At 39.8% G+C, this 26,660-nt stretch overlaps 1 protein-coding gene across 1 annotated transcript in view; it reads right to left on the reverse strand.

Moving 5' to 3' along the window:
• The window catches only part of LOC142375550 (exostosin-1), a 237,770-nt gene that overhangs the window by 30,850 nt on the left and 180,260 nt on the right, over positions 1 to 26,660 (reverse strand). The window contains exons 4-6 of the mRNA XM_075459624.1: positions 12,898 to 12,991; positions 7,767 to 7,874; positions 932 to 1,051 (exon numbers count right to left, since the gene is read on the reverse strand). Of these exons, the coding sequence (XP_075315739.1) occupies positions 932 to 1,051; positions 7,767 to 7,874; positions 12,898 to 12,991 (322 nt within the window). The remainder of the gene's footprint in view (positions 1 to 931; positions 1,052 to 7,766; positions 7,875 to 12,897; positions 12,992 to 26,660) is intronic.

The following is a 26,660-nucleotide window of genomic DNA, read 5'->3' on the forward strand; positions in this document are numbered from 1 at the left end:
CTCCTGTAATCCTTTCAATCAGGCAGCCCGTGGCTTACCAGAGAGCACGAACGCACATGCACACACACACACACACACACACACACACACACACAGAACTTATCCTTTTTCATGTAAAAATCCCTGATAAACACTGCCCAGCCGCTGAAAGCAGATAACTGATGGTTAGAAGTAGCTTTAGAGAGTTTAAACGCTCCTAAAAACCAAAACAGAAGTCCAACCACTAAGTTTGGCATTCAGCACTTGCCAACTTTGTGTACAAATGACATGCAAGAGGATGTAACTAAGTGATAACCCAAGACCAGCATGTACAATATATTCATTTTTGTAACGGTTACAAAGTCCTTTACAAGAAGAAATGAAATAAAAAATGTATAAGAGCCCCAAACAGTCTTCTTCTTTCTTTAAAAAAAAAATACTGTATCATAACTTCTACAGCTGGAATTTCATCTGATCAACATGTTAAATAAACCATGCATGGTTACATGTTTGTAAAATCACATTTGTTTCCAATTCTAATATTTTATTGCAGCTGACCCTCATTCTTTAAAATGCTGTTTTATAGTAAATGAAATAAAAAGGATAATTGAAACACTGACCTCAAAACAGACCCTGAGCATGACAAGATGACTAATCCCCAGTTACTACATTGTGTGGTTACTAATCATCTGAGCAGCTTCTGGGTGCAAATGTATGGATATGAAACAGAAAACTGCTGGAAATAGAGATGTCACATTCAGCTTACCTTCTCTGGATGAAACAAAGACAACTAGAGAAAGGCATCTTATAAAAGTCTATCTCTCGGAGGAGATGCATAGCCAGCAGCGATGCACATCACAGAACATTACATATCAGTTTGGTTGATTAAATCAAGCCCTCTTGAGAACTTAAATCAACAACTCCCATCTAAGACCATTTTCTGCAAGCTTACCTCTAGAGTCGTTAAGACTATTTTGGCTACAGAGGAGAAGTAGGCGTCCCAAAGGAACTGAGTCTGCTGGCGGAAAGCCAAGATCCTGTCACGGCCCACAGATCGGGTAATGGAGGGAACCTGGAAGAAGACCAGAGGAAGAAAAGCAAGAGAATAAAAATGACAGTGGGATAGATTAAGTAAGATTTAAACAATGCTGAGTGAAGGGTGAGAATCGGTGTGTGGAGAAAAAGTGTGAAGACAGGCAGACAGGTGGAGAAAGCATAAGTAATTTTGTGGACAGCAGAAAAGATTAGTGGAAATTTCCCCCTCAGGATTCTTCTACCTCCACCTCCTCTTCTGTCCATCACCAAGCATATCCCCAGGACAGTAAACCACCTGCTATCCAGCTTCAATCCGGCATCCGCTCCATAGATATAATGGGCCGCACAGGTTTTTAAACTCTTTTGTGTAAAACTACTTTTCACACATCTTACATTCATGTCCTTTGATGAACATCAAAGGTGATATCTCTTTTAATATTGATGAATATCAAAGGACATAATGTTGCTCCCACTGTGTGCCAACAAACTCAGTATTCAGCAAGGAGCCCAAATATCCATGGGCCCAGCCCGACTGATATGGAAAACATGAGCAGCTGGCTTGTGGGCAAGAGTAACACCCTCAACAAGAGGCGCTGAAGGGATGAGGGGGAGCTGATGATCCTGAACGGGAAGCTAAACATCCAGATATGCCCGGATAATGGAGCAGGATGCTCCCCTGATGCTCAGTGTCGAGAAAAACAAACTACTTAAATGTTGTAACACATGACCTTAGCTGCCCCACTCAGCCTGACAATGAAAGCGTAAGTTGGAGGGAGCAAGTCTGGAGCCAGAGCCTCTTCAGCCTGGGAAATTGGAAGTGGATTTAGAGCCCTGGAACCTGTGCGGTGTTCTGGCCATAGCAATGCCATTTTTTTTTCTCTGAACGTAACAGTGCCAGTCTTTCAGATATGATGCTGGTCTCTACACTGAAGTGGGCTGCATCTTTGAAATTAAAGACACATGAGCTGCGTGGCTGCATCTCTCTCGCCGCATTTGACATCTTAACTATCAATGCTTTGTAAACCCAATGAGGCAGCTCACAGTGAAATTAACTCTGTCTAGAGCTGATTTTTTTTTACAGAAATACCAATTTCATGATAATGCATCAGACTTTTACGCCTTTGTGTTACTTGCTTCAATAGGAGACAGAGACCTCCATTACTTTACAGATATATTCATGCTTTAATAGTCATAGTCAGTCATATTCTGCTTCCCGTAGCTTTTTCTGCTCATAAAATATCTGCAATGTGCTCAAAGTTCACACCAAAAAGAGTAATTCCAGAGACCGTTCAGAATGGCAGCCCTCTCAAGGGTCATTTCCTTTACCTGTAACACATGGATTTAGCGCTCTGATCCACTCCCTGAGGAGATCGGCAGGAGGTCCTAAGTTTATTCATCCCTTTGGTAGAAACGAACGTGAGCACAGATTCCAGATATCGGACACATTTTACAAAATTGCACACATCTTCTGAGCATTCTGACACAGTCTTGTGAAATCAGGCAACATTCTTAGTATATCTAAGTATTCTTAGATCTTCTTCCTCATGGAAATTATTTACAGGGTTTCTATTCACCAGACAATCTCAGTAGTTGTCCTAACCAGAAGAACAACAACAAATGGAGTGAGCATATGCAAGAGAAAAATGGAGAGAACTCTTCTTAAGAAATTACTTACCTGAGATATATTATCATATCTCAGAAGAGCTTAGTCAGTCAGGTAAGTTTATTGTTTACTTTCTCAGACTGGAAACAGCTGGTGAGTCACATCATTTAAGTCTTCACCCCATAATATGCAATCTGCTAAGCTGTTTCCATTCCCCAGATGCAAATCAAATCATCTTTGAAGCAGAATTTTAATCATTTCAATTTTTACCCTTTTTCATTCACCTTTTTTTGTTCAAATCTTTTAAATATTAATCAATCAGTGTCAATTGAAACCCAACTAATGGGCATTTGCTGCCCTAAACCTCTTGTTTAAAGTCCAGGCTTTTAATCATTTACCGAATCAAATCAACAGCAGTCACATACTGCTGCAAATTATCACCATCAGCTGACCAATCAAAGCAGAAGGGGCGGTGCCTTAAAGAGACAGGAACTAAAACTGAGAGTTTCAGGCAGTAAGGCGTGCAGTAGCACAGTTGCAGTTGCCATTTCCAAAGTTTAAAGCCTTATTATGACACCAGTCAAAACTGTATATCAGATATTGAGTCCATTTGCCTTGAAGTTGTCTCAATAAACAATACAATACCAGCAGCATTCTGCTGTGGGAAAGGCCCTAATGCTTGTTTCTGTGTTTGGAATTGCACCAGCACCTGAATCAACAGCAGTGCTAGTGAGTTACTCAACATTTTCTCAAATCAGCATTTTTAATTTGGATGCTTTCTAACAGAATACAGTGTATAATAAATTAAAATCGAACACCCACTAAAAGAAAATAGAACAGATGGTGAGTGACTGAGCTTGTCAGTCAGTTAAAAAAATAAAAGTTCTACTGCTTATGGTGCTTTAAAGAGTCACTTTTTCTATTCACTTACTTAAGTGTAATAAAGAAAACTCACAGTTATCACACAGTCACTATGAGGTGGGTGGTCGTTCTGCTGCTGACATCACTGCGGTCAGTCAACAGCAACACGATCTGTAACTCTTCAGCTCTCAGAGGCGGATAATAAACAACACAATCAAATCAGCTCAATTTTCCTCCTCTCAATTGACTCTAATAGTGTTTCTATTTCTCAGTGTGTCCTTGTGAAAGCCTGGGCGTCTGTGTGTTTCGTATGTCTTGTCGCCACAGGGGGAACAGACACTCTACATATTAAACAGCCAGGTATTGCAGTTCTCAGTGATGTAATTGAAAGTAATGAGATCCAACTCTCTCAGCAGGTGTTGGAGTGCTTCAGTTGCGTTGAACAGTAAGCTCCTGTGAGTTTGTTGCTGGAAAAAGATGGAAGGACAAGATCCAGAGCCTGTTTACCATCCAGAATCAAAACATGTTTGTTTTGTGCAAATGTGTTATGCATTTTTGTTTAATTTAGTCCTCATGAATAAATCATTTATTGAGGTTTTAATGCTTTTAATGGCTTCCTAGAGATGCTAATTAGTGTGGACAATCTATTAAGAACCCTGAGGCTGGAAAGTCTGATCTAACTGGCTCTGACAAAAAAATGAGTAGTATTACTCATTAACTGATTTATTGAAACTACACTTAAATTAATTGAATTTCTATTTATGAACATCGTGTCCACATGACATCAGAACAACCCGACTCAAGCGAGAACACCTTTTAAAGGTACATTTGTTTCAATATTCACTAAATATGTGTTTTTAAGAGATCAGCCTAGAATAGTTTTAGACATCAGGCCATGCTAATTCAGATGCTGAGTTCAAGACGTGTCCTCAGGGTGCCTGAGCCGGAAGGGCGTGCTAACTATAGCTGAGTTGCCAGACACTCTCCCTGAGGTCAAACTTAGGGTAACACGGCTGTTGGTGAATCATTCGCTCATTTCATATTGACCTACATTTATTAGGCATCATCAAGGTGTCCTCAAGTTCACCCTCTTACTGAAAGTGCAGTGCATTTAGCACAGTGGAAGAAACTACTTTATATAGCACCTTTTAACCTTGACAGCGTTCCACAAAAATCTTTTCAGTAGCCAGGTGTCCATCCCCAAGATTTTTAAGAGTGGAAATGAGTTTGAACGTCGTGAACAACGACTGATCACATGAACTCTTAGCAGTTTCTGCCCTGAGAGAAGGAATGATGCTTTTCTACGTGTCTTCTACCTTGAAATGTTGTCTTCCTTTTAGCAACTACTTCTGTGTTTTTTACAGTAATGTGGAGCATAACCTGCACCACCACACATCCTACTTGATTTAAAGCAAAGCAGTTAATGGAAAAGAGCATGATGAGTACTTTCTGAGAAGCCATTTCACATGCTGTGTGTTTCTTAATCCCCTTTTAACACACATTCATATACCAACGTTTGCACCTGCCAGCAGCTGCAACTTGGAACTCAATCTTTTTTCTCGTGGACACAACATGAGGAGGGATTGAAAGGCTTAGCTAAACCACCTGAGTCAAAGCAGCTGGACCACATTTTATTTTCCCATAACTGAGTACTCATTTTCATGAGCATTCTTTTAAAAGTTCAATTATATGATTTCATTTCTGTTTTTTGACTGCTGCAATCCTGACACGTCTTCTGTAGAAGCTGATTTCGCTGCTGCCACATCACCAGCTGTAAGTATCAATTTAGCAACAAATTACACAGCTTCAAGGAGTCTTTCGAGTCAGATGAAAACTCTCGTGAGAAGCAGAAAATGGTATTTACCGAAAAGTTACATTTAGAAAGGAGATTGTTTGAGTTTATCACCGACACTAGAGTTTAGATGAGATTGAGCTTGTATGCTGAAGTGGATTGGGAATGGAAGAAGTGGTTTCCATATGCAAACACCTTTAAAAGAGACTCACCCTCCAGTATAAAGTGGTCTACGACAGGAGACTCTGTGTTTTGTGGACTGCTCATAGTAACAATAACATCGCGTCTCCTGAGAGACCCTCCTAAATGTCATTTTTAAATGCTCTATGACACAATGCTGCATCTCCTCTAACCTATTGGGTGGCATTTTGAAGATAAAATATCAAACTGGAATAGACATTTGACCTTTTTTCAGGGTTTTAACAAAGCTATCATTATTTAGTAGGTTTAATTATTAATTAGGGGGAGAGAAATCCACACGGCTTTCTCCTGTCAACTCTTCCTAATATGTCATTTTTGTTCAGACATTTTTTAATTGTACTGTCATGAACTTTACATTTTACAAGCTAACTGAGGCCCGTAGAGTCAGAGATGTAACTTTTGGGTTTTTTGCAACTTCCTCTGACCTCTGTATGGCTTTGCTGAGACGTCCCTCCTAGGAATACTGTCATCTGTCCTAAATGGTTTCCAAATGTGAGTAATTTTTCTCTCTGTTGCATGATGGACTCGTTTTTAGAGCCGACCAGATTCTTTTTTTTTTCTTCACACACAACACTGTGTGTACTTTAATTTCCACATGACTTTTAACAGGAGGAGGAAACAACCTGATGAAGATTGAAGAATGAGCCGCTCTGAACAACCAGTGCACACCACAGCGTATCTTTAAAGCGTGCCAGATGTGGCATGATGTATGAATGTGACAGATAAGTGAGAGTGCTTCTGAATGTCATGAGGAGAAGAAAGTGAGCAGAGCAGTCATCTTATCTTTTTTTTTCGTGCACTCACAAATGTCAATTTTATTCCTCGAGGCTTTTGTTTTCATCACTATCTATATTTGTATTCACTGTTGACATTTCTGCATCAGTGTCACTTAAATCAATAGAAGAGAGTTTGTTTTGTTTTGTTAAAATTGTGTGACTCAGTCAGAACATGTTGTCTCACTTCACTTATTATCTTAACTGTTAATTAAATGTTTTAAAAATAGATTTTTGTTTGTTTATATTAGCAGCAAAACCTCTGATAGCATTTGTGTTTTATGGCTGATTAACAACATTTTTTTAAAATTTCATCTAAAACTTTAATGATGTCACGTCCAGAGAGAAAAAAGAAATGACCTCACTTTCGTTAGGTGCTGATTCGGAGACATGGAACCGGAGACACGGTAATTGAAGGCAGACATATATAGCCTCCATTTCTCAATAAACACACCAGGTGGTGATAAAGGTCGGGCAGGTGACACAAAGTAATACTGTGAGAAATTAGAAAATCTAAATATCACACGTTCTGCCCGCTGCTGTGATTAAGAGAACAGAAGGTGTTCCAATTGTAGAGAAATCCATCTGAGATGAAAATCCTTCCTGGTCTAGATGCGAGTGACCATGACTAAAATAGCTTATAGTTACCTCAAGATAAAAGAAAACTCAATTCTAAATTTTTTCTTCTGTCAGTTGAACTGTGTGTGTACAAATCAGATATGCACTGACAGGTCAGATATCTGAAGAATATGGGCAATTTCTGTAAAAAAAACTATACGATATTTTACCGACTGTCTGTGTTATTCCACTTAAACAGATTCAGTTTCAATCTGATTGTCTTATTTTGACTTCAGTTTTCAGGCCCCTTCTCTTTTTGGAACCAACTGCCAGGTTCGTTTTCATTAAGCAGATATGTTCACAAGTAATTTCAAGTTTCAAGTCTCTAATCACTGAAATGAATGTTCTCTCATTGGATACATGCCATCTGGTTTAGATAAAGTCTTTGTTTGTGTGACTTAAGTGCGACTCGAGACAAAAAAGCCAACAGTTTCCATATAGTGTACTTATCATGACTCAATATGATTATTCATCCAGAGTGAAATCTTCTACAGAGTGTTTTGAGGAAACAAAATGAAATGTTGAAAGACTTTAGTAATTTCTCAAGCTTGTCGAACTGAGTTAATCATTTTCTATGAAAGTGCTTAAAATCATTTGGCAGGTTATTGTGTTAAATCATTATCATTCTGTGTGTTTGTATGAGAAGATGTTGCCATTTCATCACACTGAATTATTGAAAGGGCACCATCTGTTCAAGCTGTTCAATATGAGGAAGGTTTACTTTCTTTATCCAGGTTAAATGGTGATTGTTTTCACCAACCTTCATCTTAGTATTTGCCATAAATTGTACTGAATAATCTTTTTTTTTAACTGCTTCTTTGTATTTATAATCTGCTCAGCCTCCCTGTTCCATTCAATCCCCTTCCAATCCCCTCTTATTTAACTTCCCAGTATTTTTCAGTACCTGTAACAGCAGTCTCTCATCTCCAATAATGGCGGCTTTCCTCCAGTCGATCACTTCAGAGAAGGGAAACTCCCAGCCGTTACTCAGAATAACTGGAATACAGGCAGCCTGTGAGAACAAACAAGTGAAGAAACAAAAATGAATGGTCAGTATCATAAGAAATTGGTCTGGTTGAGGTAAATTTTTACTTTCAAAGCAGCATTCACATTCAGAAATAAGTCCTTTCAAAATGTAGAAATACCTCCCTCAGTAACTGGATACAGACCCCAATCTGTCCGGTTAGAGAACCACACCTCGTCAACCCTCATTGAACACCGGTGTTCCACAGGGCTGTGTGCTAAGCCCTCTCCTCTACTCTATCTTCACCTACGACTGCAAACCTGTACATGGCTCTAACACCACTGTCAAGTTTGCAGACAACACAACGGTGACTGGCCTCATCAGCAACAACGATGAGTCGGCCTACCGGAAAAGGTTCAGCACCGAGCTGAGTGGTGCGCCGACAACATCCTGGCCCTCAACACTAAGAAGACCAAGGAGCTCATCGTGGACTTCAGGAGGACCAAAGGTGGTACACACCCCCATCCGTATCAACGGGACGGAGGTTGTACGTGTCACCAGCTTTAAGTTCGTGGGTGTCCACATCTCTGAGGACGTCTCTTGGACCCTCAACACCTCAACCCTGATCAAGAAGGCTCATCAGTGACTCTTCTTCCTGAGGAGACTGAAGAAGGCCCATCTGGCCCCTCAGATACTGGTGAAATCACTCCTGAGGGTGGTGAAAACTGCCCCACGCATCACCGGTTCCTCACTCCCCACCATTGAGGCTGTCCAGCACAGAAGAGGTCGGCGGAGGGCGCGCAGCATCGCACCCCAGCCACAGACTGTTTGGACTCCTCCCCCCTGTGAGGCGCTACAGGACACTCCATTCCCGGACCAGTAGATTCAGAAAAAGCTTCTACCCTGCTGAACTCTGTACCACCACGATAGCCCCCCTAACGCTTAGATGCCACACATATATATATATATATATATATATATATATATATATATATATTTTACATGGGGGGGTGACATAGGGGTCACAGACTAAGACTGACTTAGAATAGTTAAAAGTGATGTTTGTGTTTAGGTTATACTGTAAGTATAAACTGAGTTTATATTTTCAATTCAGCCGCAGTGATGAACTTTTCTTTGGGAGGAATGTTTTGCCTGTGAGAAAGAAAACAAATAAAGACTGAGGAAAGTGTTATTTTAATCTTTTTACACGATTTCCCTGCTTGAGAGAGAGAGGCAAAAGTCTCAGTGAAATATAAGTCTGAGCAGAAGTTAAAAGTGGGGCACTGGGAAGGATCAGCTTTTGCTCTTTTTTTTTTAATCCTCTTTGATTGCTTCCTCCTGATAAGACACTTTCAACGTGCTCCAAGTAAGTTTTTCACAAACAATTTGAGTTGCCAAAAAGATTAAGGACAAAATAAGGTGGATTTATTTGTTTTTTCCATTGTGCCTCAATATGTAGAAGAGTAATTTATGTGACTTATTTCATGAGGAGAGGTTTTCATTCCCCACGGTAGCTCTCTGTGATGCTGAGTGTTAAATTAAATTTATGAAGAGATTCTTGGAACTCTTTATCATTTGTGTTTAATGGGTAAGAGTTGATTGTGCACTCCTCCGTGCTATTAAGCTGTATTCAAAGGAAGCATTCTCTATCCATCTCTCCTGGCTAATTTCTTGCATTTGCCCTATTTTATTCCTCACCGTGAAGCTTGTGGTGCCGTTTTATCACATTTTCAGCTAAAATTTAATAATGGGTAATAAATTATAAGTTAAAAGCCTGCTTTTTGTCTAAAAGAGGAGGTTTTTATAGAGAATGCTGGATATAAAAAGGGAAACGGCTGACATTAACTGTGGTGAGATGGAGGGAATAAGCCTGATGGTGTTTTCAAACAGTGATCGTGCACAGTTCATAGTTTAATCAGGGAGTGATGATGCATTTTACAATTATCAGTGTCAAAGGCCTTACATTTTCAACAGTGTAAGGTCTGTGCATCACAGCTGCAAGCTCCCCTTGAGTAGTTCCACATATGTGAGACTTGGTTTGAATAGTGTCCAGTCAGTCAGTTCAAGCAGTAGAATAAACACTGGCAGTAGGTCCTTTGGATCCTGTGGATTGTGGATATTCAGGGTATTTAGCCATCTGTTTGCCTCCTACAGCTTTTTGCTACAAGCACTTTCACTGCTGCTGCTGTGGAGCTGACGGAGTAGTTTTGTTCTGCATTGTGAGTGATGCAAAAGACCCTTGGATGTCCATATGGATAACATCTGCATGAATGAAAGGACAAGGGCACTCACTGTAACAAGATGACTCACTTCACCTGTTAATGTTTTTTGATACTGTGGCAGATCAGTGTATGATTACAGCTCTGTTCTATTATGCTTTCAAGCATTTGTGGGGGGGGGGGATACTGTATGTTGATTTGTTTTAGGGTGTAAAATTTTACATATGGAGTGTTTGTTGGGATGTGATCAGTCTGACTCACTTGATGTTAACGTCTGGGATAAAACTGCAGTTTTGCTGCTCATATAACACCTGTATGCTGCTGTTATCAAAATCTCTCACTCGGTGCTGCAATTTACATGTTGACACATTCAGACTGGGAATACAACAAGTGAATATCATTTTAAATTAAAGGCCCCAATCAACAGCTTTTATTTTATTCAAACCTTTGTAAGAAAACTGCAAGCATTGGTGAAATGTTAAAAATAGAAACCACTATGCAGTTCATTTTATATGTGAACAGAGTCGTGACTCGTGACATAGTTCAAATGTTTATCACTGTTTATCACCTATTTATCGTGATCTTTTTTCCTGTTTAATCCCTCAATTTATAACATTGGAGTTGTAAACTTGGTGATCAGTAATAATAAGGCATGGTTTAACCGCCCATCGAAACAATGGTAATAAACCTAATCTAACACAAAATGTCTTAAGTAAACTTTGAATATTAAGTCAATATCTAAGTTATCTAACCTTCATCCGCAATGCAGGGAAAAAATAGTGTTGTTACATATGCTATTTTCATTTAATATAAAACTTTGCAGTTACACATATTATAAATGAAGGATGCTAAAGGGACTATCTAGGTTTGTCAAAATATCGAATCCCACAATAATGCCAAAAAACTAACATGCCAAACAATGTTGAGCTCAAATCCACATTTCAGAGCCTGGATTTCAGTTGTCTTGATGAATTACATCAATCCATTTGGCCCTCTGCTCCTTACTTTTCCTAAGTTTAGAAAAAGTAAACTCCAACTTCTTCCTGAATCTGTTGAACAACACCTCTTCCCCTTTTTAGATGTGTTTTCGAGCCAGTCAAACAACCCATAGTCATTGAGTCGACAGTCTTTTTGCTACTCGGTAGGGCTTCACCAGGTGTAACCGGTCACAGTCAGGTGACTGATGACATCACGTGCAAAAAAAGTCAGGCCTGTGTGGACCCTCTAATAAGAAGGAAATGAAAACATAACACAAGCAAAGTTCACAGAGTACATTTACATTAAGTCAGTGGATATGGTTTACCATCTTAGTAATCATAGCTGCTGTCAAAAATACCATTTTTTGATTTGCTTATATCACACAGTTTAATGTGAAACACAAAGAGCAAAGAGCCGATGTATAGTTCATATATGTGTCTATCCAGGTTTGAGTCCGGGATGCTTTGTGTCACATGACTACACTTTAATGACACACAGTACTGAATGATTTGACTGTGGAGTCTGAAGTAGAGCAGAGACTAAGAAGAGTGAATACATTTCACTAAGTCTGCTATTTTCATTTAAAGTTCAAATTCCACTGGATTTTCAATCAAGTGAAATTGAGAGATTAAAGGATATTCACAAAATGCCGAGTACATGATCCGTGACCTGTCAATGCAACATCTCCCAGCTTTGATTAGTCTGGCTATGTGAGATGACTTTCTTGGTCTTTTGAGTCTTTTCTCTCACTCTTCTCACTATTCTTCGCTCTGCTGTCGTTTTCTCATCTCTAGAAAAAGCGGCTCAAGCTAAAACAGCAACCCACTGAAGTAAACATCAAAACTTTATTCAATTAATTACACATTATGGTGTCAAAGGAAGACATCTGTGATGTCTCACTGTCTGTTCATCAACATTTGTGACTGTTTACACTTCTCAGTGGCATCTCGGAGTAAAGCGACAGGGTAACAGTATGGAGGGAAATGTAAAAATCCTTGCTCTAAATGACTCCTGCAAATAGAAACGAGCACAAATGATTTATTCTTAAATTTAAATGGGTGGTCTGTCTAAAACAGAATCAGAAACAGGAACAAAACACAAGTAAGAGCTGGAAAACAGAACTGCTGAGGGCAAGCACGGGGCAGAGGCAGATAACGGATCTCAAAGCAGTGAAACAGACAGAAGCAACATGCAATGTAAGGTGCTGTATGTACCAAAACTGGTATTTTCTATTATTCATACCTTTTTGCTACAGTCCATGGCAAAGCCTTTATTTTCTATTACAGCTATTATTTTGATCTGTCGGTCTCTACCACTCTGATCTTAATTCTCTCAACAGATTACTAATGTGATTCTGGATCCCGGCTGGGCTACTAACAAATTTTGATAATGGATGTTAAACATTTCTTCACCTTTAGCCATACATTTGGGATTGTTGTCCAAAGGAAAGTTTTTCACTAGATTACCTGATACTTTTCTTCAAAATCTTACTGGAGAGCTGTTTTGTATTTGACAATAGCAAAACATTTTTTAAAAGCTGGAAGAGGAGGATGTTTACCTCTGTTGGATAACCACTTGTTCTAAGTTTTAGAAATTGGATGAAAAGAGTTCATGTAGTTTTGAAATAGAAATGTTTTTCTATTCATGTTTCGCACAAGGTTGCGGTTCTTTAAAAGTTCAGTGTCTGCAACTGCTTTATACCTTTTGTTTCTTTAAGTGAAATGTGAATTCAAGAGTTTTAATAGTCTCACAGAGGATTTGTGCAATACACAATTTACTATAGTTTAACATTTGCTATTGGACTCTACAGTCAGCAGTATGTTCAGACACAAGTATGCAATGGCAACCATATAAGAAAAAAACAGCAGACTCACCTGTAAGGCCTCCAGGAAGCGAAAGGATCCCAGACGTCGGCCCCGTGGCACCAGGCAAAAGCTGGAGTTGTGAAGCAGCTCCTGGTAGTCGAACCTACACAAATAATTTAAAAAAAACAATTAGATATTTGTTGAGAAAATAAGGCAAAATCAGCAAATAAATGCAAAAAAAATCAATTAAATTAAAAAAAGACAAAATATGTCCCAGCAAAACATCAGTGCAGAGAGGCAATTACAAGTTCTTTCGAATTCTTTTTGTTTCCACAAGCAGCCAACTTTTACAGGGACTTTATATCATTTCTATTGCTTTTAAAGACACAGTAGCAGCACCTGCACATCAAAAGGTAAAACATGAAATGTGCAGGAAAAAGCACTCCACACCTGTTATATGATCAAACATCAGTGGCCCCGAACACATTTTATCTGATACAGATATGAAAAGAAGACTGTCAAAGAAAGGCAACCTGCAGTGAAGATTTCACTTAGTTGCGTTGGAAAAAACTATTGATCTGCTAGCGCAGTGAATCTTGTCCTTCCAAAGACATCAGCGAGTGTTTGAAGGTGAGCGCTAATATTCGACCAGTGAAATTCTGTAAGTATAGGTTAGCACTTTGTAGTATGAGGCAGGTCACAGACTTTGAGTGATGTGGATGTAGAGCCATGTAAAAAAATGATGAGGATCACTGGTCTCTGGAACTTGCTCCTTTATGGTTAACAGCAGCTTTCAGTTTAATTTACAAGAGTAAAAATGGACTCCAACTGGGAACCAAAGGAGCAGCAAAACGCTGCTCATAAAAACTTTGAAAATCCCCTCTGAAGTGTAATATTGAATCTAAAAATGCAGTAGGCGCACACAACGATGAAAATAATCAAACAAGTATGTTCTAATCCTGAAATCCTGTCCTTTGATATTTTCTGCCATGCATGACACATGCATACAAAAACCTTGTTTGACTGGAAAGTGAACTGGAGTGTATACGTTGCCTTATTCACAGTGTCCAATGTATTTTTCTAATGATGCAAAAATCAGAAGAGAGTATTTGTGGCCACATTCAGCTGTCTAGAGAATAAAGTGTTTTACCCGGGGTCTCTTTTCTACGGAGCCCGGGAGAGATCAAACAATATCTTTTTCAGGGGGGTTCAAGAAAGCGTTCTCTCACTTTTCAAAGTGTGCCCTCGCTTTATTAAATCGTGCGCTCGTCTAAATAAAGCGTGCGCGCGTATACATAAACCGTGCGCTCGTCTTACTAAAACCGTGCGCTCACTGCCCATCAGTCGTGCCCACATTATATACCTTGTGAGCACAATAAACAAAAGTGTGCCCACGATCTGTAAGACGTGCCCACGACATTCTGTATGGCAACAATAAATCCAAATTGCTTGAAACGTTCGCACGTTGTATTAATTGTGGCCACGAAATCTGTTACCATTACAGTGTGGGTACGATTTCTGGAAATGTGCCCTCGTTTTAATTAAATTGTGAGCGCGTAAAATATTGTTTCCCACTTCAAGCAGCCACGAGGCAACGCACAGCACGGGGCAGATCATCTTCGTGTCCATCCTGGTAGGCATTCGTTTAATAAACATAATATTTTGAGAATATTTTGTGCCTGTGTGGCTTCTATCACCATGTTGGTTACGTGTTTCATGAAGGTTTACCATTTGTATGGTCACTGAATGGAGGGCTTAATGGAGCCGACAGCGGGCAACTTGAGGGACTTCCTCAGTAACAGGGGTGTCGCCGAGGAATTTATTGATAAATTGGAACATGAAAAGGTAGGCTATATGCCCTTGCATCCACTTTTCCACACAAGTTAGGCATAGTGTCCACTCTGATGTTGTCCCGTGTAATGCACATTTCATTTTTATTGCACCTTGCCCCAAAAGGGGTCCAGTCCATGTATCCCCTTTAGTCACAGTTGCATAAATATCGTGCATAAGGCATTTTTCACTTAAAAAATAATGAACTTTGAGAATGAATTTCTCCCAAATGATACAGTTAATGAGTTTGATCCTGAGTGAGTGAAGAGTCAGGATGTTCCTGAGTTCAAGTGTACACACCTTTGTCAGAAGTTATGGATCAAAGGGATTTTACAGTAGCATAAATATCGCGCATAAGGCATTTTTCACTTCAAAATAATGAACTTTGAGGCTGAATTTCTCCAAAATGATTCAGTGAATATGTTTGATACTGAGTGAGTAAACAGTCAAGATGGTCCTGAGTTCAAGTGTATCAACCTTTGTCAGAAATTATTGATCAAAGTGATTTTACAGTTGAGTAAATGATTTGCACGCTCCGTATCATAGACTTCCTGCATTTGCCATAATTTCTGTAGTACGGGCGCACTTTAAATCAGGAAAAGACGAACGTCTGCTCAATTGACCGCAGCGGAGAATCCATGGGAGGAGAATCAATGCGCGCGCTGCCCTGAGCACTAAAAAATATATTTTGTAAATTATTCGAATATTCATTTTTACGTTCGAATATACATATTTTTCCCATATTCCCGAAATTCCAATATTAATTTACCAGCCCTAGTTGTGTTGTGTGCAGACGGTTGCGTGTGTGTGCAGATGAGGGAGGACTTATTAGTACTTGCTCTGTGTGTGTGTGTGTGTGTCCCCGTTTCATATCTTATTGAGACAATTAAATATCATGAAGGTCATGTGTAGCTTTGTGACAAGACTTTGGCAAGTAAGAAGCATTGACGTTTAGCCTACTAATAGAAAACACTATGGATGCACAGCAGGTGCCGCATTTGTTTAAAGACTGCGGGATTAACAAAATAGCCTCCTACTTGATGTTAATGATTCCAGTTGGAGTGAAAAGCACGACTAAAACGTGTCGCTAATGTAGCAGAGTGGAGATGTTTTAATCTTTACTTTTTATTACCCAAGACAAAAGCTAGGTGTAATAGCACGACTACGCCACAAGGGGAATTGCACCCCAAGAATATTAACCAAGGCAACACAGGTTCGTACATTTCAAAAGGCAGAGACGTGAGTTACACATACAGTATGATTTATTTTCTCTATTGACAATGTTTAACTGTTGTCAGGCTCAATTAAAAAGAATACATTCAATCGTGGTTCCCACACTTTCCCTTTGTCCCCGTACACACAAGTGCAATGCGGTGCAGTTACGCAGTTCCAATGTGTAGTATTGTGGACAAGTAAAATATTGACAATTCTCTGCACAATCTTATATAGTTTCCTTTTCATTTCCAGCAGGTTGTATTATGATTGTGTATGTCACTTTGCATAAGCCTTTTACTGGTCGGCTGGTAATAGCATTCACTTACACCTATTTGTAAGGATAATAATGTGTAGGCCTTAGTCTAATATGTTATTTTAACTGTGATGTTAAAATGAAATTTAATCAGCATTAACAGATGAACAGATAGCCTAAGCACCATGATCTCATGTACACCCTTGATTCCAACCAGAAATAAGTGTACCACAAGGGGTATATGAGAACACTTCATCTATGCTTCTCAGGCCATGATCTCATAATCAAAGTGAATACAATTTGCTGAACCAGTAAAAAAGAAGGTTCCATTTAGCTTCAGATGACTTAAGCTTCATGTATGGAGTTTTAAATTAAGTTTTTGTGCATTGCATTTTGTAGCACAGATGACCACTATAACCATCTAGTTTATAGCCTATTTGTTGTTTGATTACTTTCTCTTAGTCAGTCCATTACTCTAATGTACTAAACTTTCTTGCCATCTTTTTTTGCTTTGTTATAGATTGATTTATCTGTGATTCCACTGATGAGTGACAATGACTTGGCCAAATACATTCCCAAGTCAGGAGACAGGATAGCTACAGTGGCCTTTTGTAGGTCCAATACGGCTTCTTCAAGCAGTCTTTCAAGAAGGGACAACATCCTCTCTCGACTGCGCCAACGACTGGCAACAGGTGGTAGTACCCCCAAAAATGCAAGATGGGTTGGGAATAGGAATGCTGAAAAAAAGGAAAGGAGGGTTGAGTTGGGATGGATGGACTTTGATGTGAAAAAAATGCAATACAAGCAAGTGAAGGCCATTAAAGGAGGAGGAACAAGGCATTTAAGCATCGACAAAAGCACCTCTGTGGGAGAAATAAGGGGTATAGCCGAGAACATCTTTTTCCCTGACGGAGTTGCCAACAAGAAGCAAAAATTGTCACATTTCAGCACTGAAATTCAGTCATCACAAATTCAGGTTGAAGATTCCAACACTGTGGAGGAACTGTACAGCAATAGCAGAGTTCGTATATTAAGACTGTATCTCTGCACCAAGATGAAGGATGAAGAGCAGTCTGAAGCAGAGGAAGACAACACTCCAGAAACCCAACCTACCTTATCTCCAGCACATGTTGCACAAAGTTCTACCGAGACAAGCACGTCTCAATGTCTCGATGTCGACCCTTTCACAAGCATGGATCCCATGGATAATGTGTTTCTGGTGCATGGAGATTTCGCACTGACCAGTAATGAGGGTGCCCCACTCACTGTGTCTGTTGTCTTGCCTTCTGTTAACACATCTCTGCTGGGCAATCTGGAACCCTCTCAACCTGAGACCTCTGAAGCTGGTGAGATGGAAGAAACTGGAGGATCATCTCAACCTGAGACCTCTGAAGCTGGTGAGATGGAAGAAACTGGAGGATCATCTCAAGCAACTCTGGTTATTGACCTTACTGAAGTGTCACACCAGGAGGCTGATGAAAGACTGGAGATGGAGATGGACAACAGTGACATGCCAAATGCCAAATTGATAGTACGAAGAGGACACTGCCTGACCGACCTCATCAAAGCGTTCAAGGACCCTGATATTTTGAGGTCGGACATCTATATCAAAATGCGGTTGCCCAATGGTCAGCTTGAGGAAGGTGAAGGAGTCGGTGTATTTAGGGACTGCATAACAGAGTTTTGGACAGAGTTTTACGAGAGATGCACAGTTGGGAGTGAGGCAAAGGTGCCTTTTATAAGGCATGACTTCCAGCTTGAGGAATGGCAGGCTGTGGCAAGAATCATTACTGTGGGATGGAAACGGGCCGAATACTTCCCTGTTCAGCTGGCAGCCCCTTTCCTTGAGGAAGTACTTTATGGGAGTACAATCAGCAGCTGCAAAGATGCCTTCCTGCAGTACGTCTCAGAACAAGAGAGACAAGTTCTACTGCGAGCTCTAGAGGATTTGGAATCAGTCGACATGGACGCCTTGCTCGACATATTTGATATGCACGAATGTCACCAGCTTCCTACCAAAGACAATCTTGTTCCATTACTGTCACAGCTGGGTCACAAATGCTTAATCCAAGCACCCCAATACATCCACAAATGCTGGCGGCCCATTGTTGAGGACATAAGATACACACTCCCAACTGAAGCACTGCACAAGCTATTGAAAGACAAAACTCCTACCTCTAAGGCAGTGAAAGACCTTCTCCAGTTCCCAGAGGAGATGACTGCGTTGCAAAATGCAGTTGTGCGCTACCTAAAGCGCTACATTTTTGAGGCGGATCAAAAAACTCTTCAGAACTTCTTGAGATTTTGCACGGGATCAAATTTGGTGGGAGAAACCATCCAAGTGGAATTCATTGAAACATCAGCATTCCAGCGCAGGCCACAAGCCCACACATGTGGATGTGTTTTGAAATTGCCTGTGGGTTACTTCAACTACCCAGATCTCAGAAATGATTTTAATAAGGTGCTGTCGAGTGCAGTGTGGGTAATGGATATAGTCTAGATTAAACCCCATTTAAATGGGCAGTTAACTCAGGCTAAAAATGTGAAAGCAATTCTTCCCCAGCTCATATGCTGCATATTTTCCATTTTATTATTCAGATGTGTAATGTTTCATATTTTAGGTTTAATAAGCACTATTGTGTTTAGAGAATTGTGGACCACTGTGTTTGGAATTGCTACAATTACCCATACTTACAAAAGTTTTAGTTTTGTGGTATAGTTTTGGTCCACCTACACTAGCAATAATGAGTACACCTCTTTTAACAATATTTCAATTCGCACACAGGTTATGAGTGAGTATGTTTAATACAGCATCTGTTGAGCTTACAAGAGGAAAGTAAGGTTAATAAAAGGTAAATAACATTTTTACAGGTTAGGTTTAGGGATAGATTTGGTAAGCGCACAAATTTACAACTCAGAAACATTGCATTACTGACAGGTTAGGTTTAGGGATGGTTTTGGGAAGGGCACAATTTCAAAACTTAGAAACATTGCAAGCGGGGAACATAGAACCCTTTTTTAGAAAAAGGGTCCTAATTTCCCCGGTCCCATACAAAGACCGAGGAACATAGGACCCGGGGAACATAGGCTCCCCCTTGAAGTACTGTAAGCATGGGCCACTTCTCTTTGTACCCCTCACTTGGTTACCACCATGCATGCTTGACCTCATTTAAAAAAAAATGTTTACTTTTGGTGTCATCAGAACACCGGACGTGGTTACAACACATATCCTGAATCTGTCTCTGATATGACTTTCATAAGTTAATTTGCTATGGTGTCAAGCATGTGTGGTGGTAACTAAGTGAGTAATTAAGAAAGTTGTCCCATGCTTACAATCAAGCATGGTAGGATAGGGACGGACACGTTTTAGGGTTGCATGGAGGCCAATATTAGGAAGCAGAATTTCACCAAAATAAGCATTTTTCGTTATATAATTCATTTATATTATTAACCTTATTGTAAGCTCACCACATGTATTCAATTCATTCTATGCAAATTTGGAAATAACTTGTGCTTATCGAAATATTGGTCAAATGTTACTTTTCTAAATGGGTAAACCTTTAGGCCTATATCTCCTGCCACTCATTGGCTCAAATATGGTTAAGTTTAAACTGCTAAATAATGCTTTATTCATATTCATAGTTTTAAGTTTTGTTCAGGTGAGATTGTAACTCATTCTTATTTTAGGCTGAACAAGTTCTTCACCTGAAAAAAAAAAAAACAAAAACATAGGCCTACTTATTTTAAGTTTAAAAACATATATTTTTTCTATGTCATTTAAATGCTCATTTCTATGCATTTAGCCATTTGCCCACCCCTCATGTTAAGCGGAGTAATGGTTAGCTGTTTATTTTTTGCCTTATGGTTTGAGTTTTAAGCTGCATCATCTGTGGCATATAAGACTTGTGCTAAACAATTTTAATTAAAGTCAACCTAAATTAATGTTTTCTCCTTTACTGGCAAAAAAAGCTAAAGTAAGATGGTGTTCAATTTATTTTGATTAACAGGCAACAAGAAAATAGTTGAATTTGTTTTGCTTTGCAATTTTTTAATTGTTTTAATTTTTAAACATTCGTACAGAGCACATTTTTAGTTTAAAACTTAGGTTAACACATGCTCCTGTTTCTCGAATAGGCTAGGGAAAAAAGTGCCAGTGTGTTTGAAAAGGATTCTTGATTTTTTCAAAGGTTATAAAAAATAAACACGTCAAGACTCTTCCTGTGTCTCTCTTTTTAATCTTCTTAAGTCCTAATGGTAGATTCCAGCCAAGCCCCCCTAGCTTGTGCCACACCATGATGGTGCACTTGTACACATCAGTGTTCATGTTTCAGTGTGCATGGTGTAGCGCCTAGTACTGAAACATAGTGCCCGAAGCGCACAAGTGCACCATCTGAAACACACTTTATTTTTCCCCTGTGCACTGCCCCCTGAGGGGTGGAAAATAACTAATTACATTTAAAATTACATGTAAAAACAACACATCTCAAAAGAGTTGGGACAGGGACAATAAAAGCAGCAAATGTCGAGAAAGACTAAAAACAAAACAAAAGACAACACTTAACAGTTAATTACAATAACCGATGAGATGATTTTATATAAAAATAGTGTTAATTCCTATCTTGGACATGATTTCACCAGCTTAAATGGTGGGTGTATTCCACGTCATGTTTTGCAATGTTTTCCTTTCTGTAGTGCAGTGTGACAGGTCTTGACCAAAAGCCCGCCATTTTAATCACCTGCTGGTCCTTATGATGGAGTTAAACTGTTAAAACTAGTAGAGAATGCAATTTGTCCTTACTATGTGGCAGTAATTGAAGATCTACCTTCAAAATATAATGCATGAGTGGCTTTTCGTGCTGTTTAAAACCCATTTATATCATTCAGCACTATATTTAACTCTACAGATGAGTGAAAACAACTTAACCAATGCACTACTGCACCCCCATGCCATCATGGAGGCTGACTTATAAAGTTAGCACTAACACAAGTTGGACAGTCCATTTTCACTGTTGCACAGGATGCAAGACTCTATTATTTTCAAAAAGAATTGACTTCTACAACTTCTGCTGACTTCTGAAGGCAAAGGACAGTTTCCCATGTCTTCTGGGTCTATTCAAGTGAGCTCGGGTGCATAGGAGAATGTTAAACCCCTCTATCATTTGCACACATGAAGCATTCTTAATATGGTCGATTTTCAATAGCTGTAATTCTTGGAGTGCTAGAGTGAGACTACAGCCAATATATATTTCATGATGTCATGAACCTATACAATGATTTTAATGACAAAAATATGTCTTATATTCAATCATGGTAAATCAAAGGGAATTCAAAAATATAGGCCTATGGTAATTATTCCCTCTGCATCTTCTGAGTGATTCAGCCTCTCTGTGATGGTCTTATACCTGGACACTCATATTGTCCATCAGTACAATTCATTTTGAAATGTTCTTTGTTGTTTTATCTTATTTGGATGTTTATTACATTTCACTTATTTGAGACGTGTTGCAGTTATCAAATTATAAATGAGTACATATGTCCCCCAAAACAATAATTTTTCTCTGTTTTAACACTTAATATGTTGTCTTTTCACTATTCTCCATCTAATGAATGGATTTAATGTTTTGAAAATGATAGCATCTCACCTTTTTAATCTGTTTGGAAGTGTCACACCCAGAGAATGGAGGACGCAAATGCAGGAGGTTTAATTCCAAGACTTTTTTTGGAGGGCAGCAGATCAACCAGTTCCTCGTGAGAGAAGCTAAATGGGCTATGAAATATTAATCTAAGAATATACTTTCCAAAAGTGGAAAAGTATATCTATAAAAATTATCAAACTCAAAATCACTCTACTAGCGGAGGAGAAAACAAAAGACCATGAAACTTTACTTTTCACTAAATGTCACTCCTACTGAGGAGGAAAACCAAAGAGCCTCTCCTAAAAATCGGAGGAAATATACTGTGAAAGATTTACAAACAAAAAGCCACTCCACCCAGGAGGGAAAACAAAAAGGCTATAAACAAAATTAACACTGTATCTCTTACAGGTTCTATAATATAAAACTTACTCTGGGAAAACAAACAAACAAAAAAAAAAAATCACTCTTACGAGGATAAATATCACTGGGAAACTCTGAAACGGGCTTGGGAAACGGGCAGAAACAACACACTGGCACAAGACAGGGGGAGACGCAGACTCTTAAGCACACAGGGGTAATGGGAAACAGGTGGAATCATTCATACCACAATCAGACTGGAACACGAGAGGAAAGGCAAGTGACCTGGAACGAGAGGGAAGTTAATCTTTCAAAATAAAACAGGAAATGACAAAACAATACATCAAACGAGACAAAAACCCAACTTAACCTCAACACGGTGTGACAGAAGGTTGCTTGGAATGGAACAGTAAGTGCATTGTGCTATGGCGAATGTATGCCTAAGCAAGTATTATGGGACGAACAGTGTCCCTTAATGTAATATATAATTCAAGTGCTTGGTCTGGACTGTTTGTCAACTGTAACCCTCGTTCTTGCATTATGCTTGTGCAAAAATCAAACACATCGATGTCGCATGGTATGGAGTCGAGGAAGGTGCATTTCCTCTTGCAGACGGTCAGATTGGCTTCATCGAGAGGAAAGAGATGATCTTCAGCCAACCACAGATGCGGAGCCAGGTGCATTATATCCGGTATTCCAGCCGGAACACCGGGGTTTCTGGACGGACGGATGCGATGTGCATTCCACGTGTCTTGGATGCTGTTCAATTCATCCTGGGGAAAAAATTAACGAATGCAAATAAATATTTTAGGATTTTCATTTGGCTACAGCCCTGACTTGAGCGCCTTACAAGCCAGCCTTGAGAACAGGTGAGGGTGTGTGAAGTACTTTGAGTCAACTGTAGCTAAAAAATATTCACTTTAAATTACTATGTGTTGTGTCTGGATGGCCTACCTGGACAGGTCCCATGAAACAAAGCTGGATTAATGCCTTGTCTAAGAAGTCACCGGTGAAAAGACCTTCATCTTTCAGCTCTCCAAATAGCTGGATGTATTGCTCAATTCCCGCTCTTCTCATAACTCCCCACCAACTCTCAATTCGCTGATTAGCAGTGCTTCTCCCGATCAAAAAGCTTGACTGGCCAGCCCGACTGTCTTCATCATTTTGTCGCAAGAACACTTGAATGTCGCGCAGAACCACATTCTCCGTCCCCATGTCGGTGCGCATCAGCGTTGGGTACCCACCAGATCTCTCCACGGCTTCTATATAGTAGCCCCCAATAACACTGGGGTCACTATTTGTGAATGCCGCTCTGAGCCACATCACTTTCCTACTAAACCCGTCTATGCACCCGTTTATGCATATACCATACGGGGTCAGTTTGTCATATGAGTCGACGTGCCAAATGAAATTAGGACCCCTGGAGAAGTACTGTCTCCTTCTCAGGCGTCTTGTGCGGCGATACTGTGTGGCTTCGGGATCCAGCTCACTAAGGATGATGCGCACATCTTCTTTCCTTACTCGAAACCCATTCCTTACACATTTAGTGTACATCCACCGATATCCATGGAACCTCCCTGGGCCTTGAAGTTGGTTGATGATAAAATCTATCACTGCACCCAAATCATCATACACCCTGCGGAGAAGACCGTTTTGTCTCAGCTTTCTTTTTAATGTGGCTAGGCTCATGATGATGCCATGACTGGACGCCAAGGTTGAAAGAATATCCTTATATTCCATACCTAGCCCATGGTAAACCCTGATTAAGTCCATTTCAAAATGGTGAAGAATTATATCCTGCTGGTAAAATGGGCTCATGGTGTTATGAGAGTGTGGAATCGTGGCCACGCTTTGCTTACTTGTGCCCTTTTTAATTAGGCTATACATTTCTTAAATAACGTTAACACATTTTGTTAATCATGACCATAATTTAGTAAATTGTGGCCACGAGGTATATAACTTTGTTACTACAACGAGATCATGAAATTACTAAATCGAGCGCACTATTTAAGTAAACGTGCGCTCGATTTATTTCTTTATTTGTATTTCAACGAGAGCACGTTTTGGTTAAATGAGAGCGCACTTTGCAAAGTGAAGACACGTTTCAGTAAATTGTGCCCACGAGGGATATAACGTGAGTACGACTGTATTACAGCAAGTACACGACATTAGTAATTCGACCGCACGATTTAGGTAAACGTGCGCTTGCTATATTTTAAGGAGAGCACGGTTTGGTTAAATGAGAGCGCGCTTTTTAAAACGGGTGCACGCTTTCTCGACACCCCAATATATTTCACCTTGGAGCCCCTTGAGTCTTAAGGTGAATATATGATTCTTCACCATTTTGAAACGGACTTAATCAGGGTTTACCATGGGCCAGGTATGGAATACAAGAATATTCTTTCAACCTTGGCGTCCAGCATCCTCATGAGCCTAGTTGACTCAAAGTACTTCACACACCCTCACCTGTTCTCAAGGCTGCCTTGTAAGGCGCCCAAGTCAGGGCTGTAGCCAAATGAAAATCCTAAAATATTTATTTGCATTCGTTAATTTTTTCCCCTAGATGAATTGAACAGCATCCAAGACACATGGAATGCACATCGCATCCGTCCGTCCAGAAACCCCGGTGTTCCGGCTGGAATACCGGATATAATGCACCTGGCTCCGCATCTGTGGGGGGCTGAAGATCATCTCTTTCCTCTCGATGAAGCCAATCTGACCGTCTGCAAGAGGAAATGCACCTTCCTCGACTCCATACCATGCGACATCGATGTATTTGATTTTTGCACAAGCATAATGCAAGAACGAGGGTTACAGTTGACAAACAGTCCAGACCAAGCACTTGAATTATACATTACATTAAGGGACACTGTTCGTCCCATAATACTTGCTTAGGCATACATTCGCCATAGCACAATGCACTTACTGTTCCATTCCAAGCAACTTCCAAATAGATTAAAAAGGTGAGATGCTCACACTGTAATGGTAACAGATTTCGTGGCCACAATTAATACAACGTGCGAACGTTTCAAGCAATTTGGATTTATTGTTGCCATACAGAATGTCGTGGGCACGTCTTACAGATCGTGGGCACACTTTTGTTTATTGTGCTCACAAGGTATATAATATGGGCACGACTGAGGGGCAGTGAGCGCACGGTTTTAGTAAGACGAGCGCACGGTTTATGTATACGCGCGCACGCTTTATTTAGACGAGCGCACGATTTAATAAAGCGAGGGCACACTTTGAAAAGTGAGAGAACGCTTTCTTGAACCCCCCTGAAAAAGATATTGTTTGATCTCTCCCGGGCTCCGTACTTTTCTGTTAGATAGATGTGTTTACCTGATAATGACAGTCCAGGTAAACTACTGTAAAAGACCTGTTTGAGTGCCATAGTAATGCCACGCTTTGTGTTGTTGTTCAGGTATGAAAAGTACATGCATAAAACATGTAGAAAGGGTTTGTTGGCGTAGCTAAAAGAGTCCTGTCTTAGTGAGGAGTGTTTAAAGTAATTCAAAGTTTCCATGTCTTTTCAGCTCTGAGGCCTGAATTCCATCATCCTCACCAGTCCGCAGGGGTCCATTGGCAAAAGCTAGCACGCAGCTCAAATATTTATAACCACGCAGACTAAGTGCACCAGCATTAAATTTACCACAGCCAATCTCAATTCAGAAAAAAAAAATACTAGACTGAAGAGACAGCGAGAACAACATGGAGGCCTGTTTTGGGGGGAAACATCATGGAAGAATTGCCATGATTTTCACCTCTAGACTGCACTGCACACCAATTACATGCCTATCCATCCATTCATCCGTCCGTCTGTATATCTATCTATGTTTTTTCATCCTTTCGCAAGTCGCCTACATTATGTGAACAATGTTTGAACTGTGCCACATTGATATGGTCCCTGGATCCTGTTTGATATACAAACTCAGAATATATGACATACCAACTCCACGTCATCGTGGGAAAGAACTAAAAAAGAAAACTGAGATGCTGAATTTTATTAATGTGTGTGACGGGATGTAGTAGCTGTTGCTGGCAGTAGCAAACAAACAAACTGGTCGCAAACAGAGCATATGCAGATGCAAAGGATTTAGTCAAAAGCAAGTGTAGAAATGACAGAAGCTCCCAATAAGTAAACATCCCCTTAAATACTCCCTCCCACAAAGAAGCCTCGTCCAGCAGCAAATCTATGAAATGACTAAAAGGAAAGAGCCTAAACACTGATTCCCAGGACTGGAAAGTGAGAAGATTGTATCCTATTGTTAATGTTGTGGATGCAGCTTGTGTTAAATAACATTTCTCAGCTGACTTTGCAATGCTAGCTTGTTGTGTGTAAGCACATATTGATGCTGCGCTTATCTTCCACTGTTTCATAGGTGGGAATTAGCAAAGAGGAACAGTTCAGGTTGAAAAAGATGCTTTTTAAAATTCTATTTATTTATTTGCAATAACAAACCCTGATAAGGCAGAACCTATGAATGAAATGAGCTACGGTGCTAATGTATTTGATCGTTTTTCATGACCAAAGTTGCAAA

The sequence above is a fragment of the Odontesthes bonariensis genome, chromosome 24, assembly GCF_027942865.1.
Source record: "Odontesthes bonariensis isolate fOdoBon6 chromosome 24, fOdoBon6.hap1, whole genome shotgun sequence".
Lineage (NCBI taxonomy): Eukaryota > Metazoa > Chordata > Actinopteri > Atheriniformes > Atherinopsidae > Odontesthes > Odontesthes bonariensis.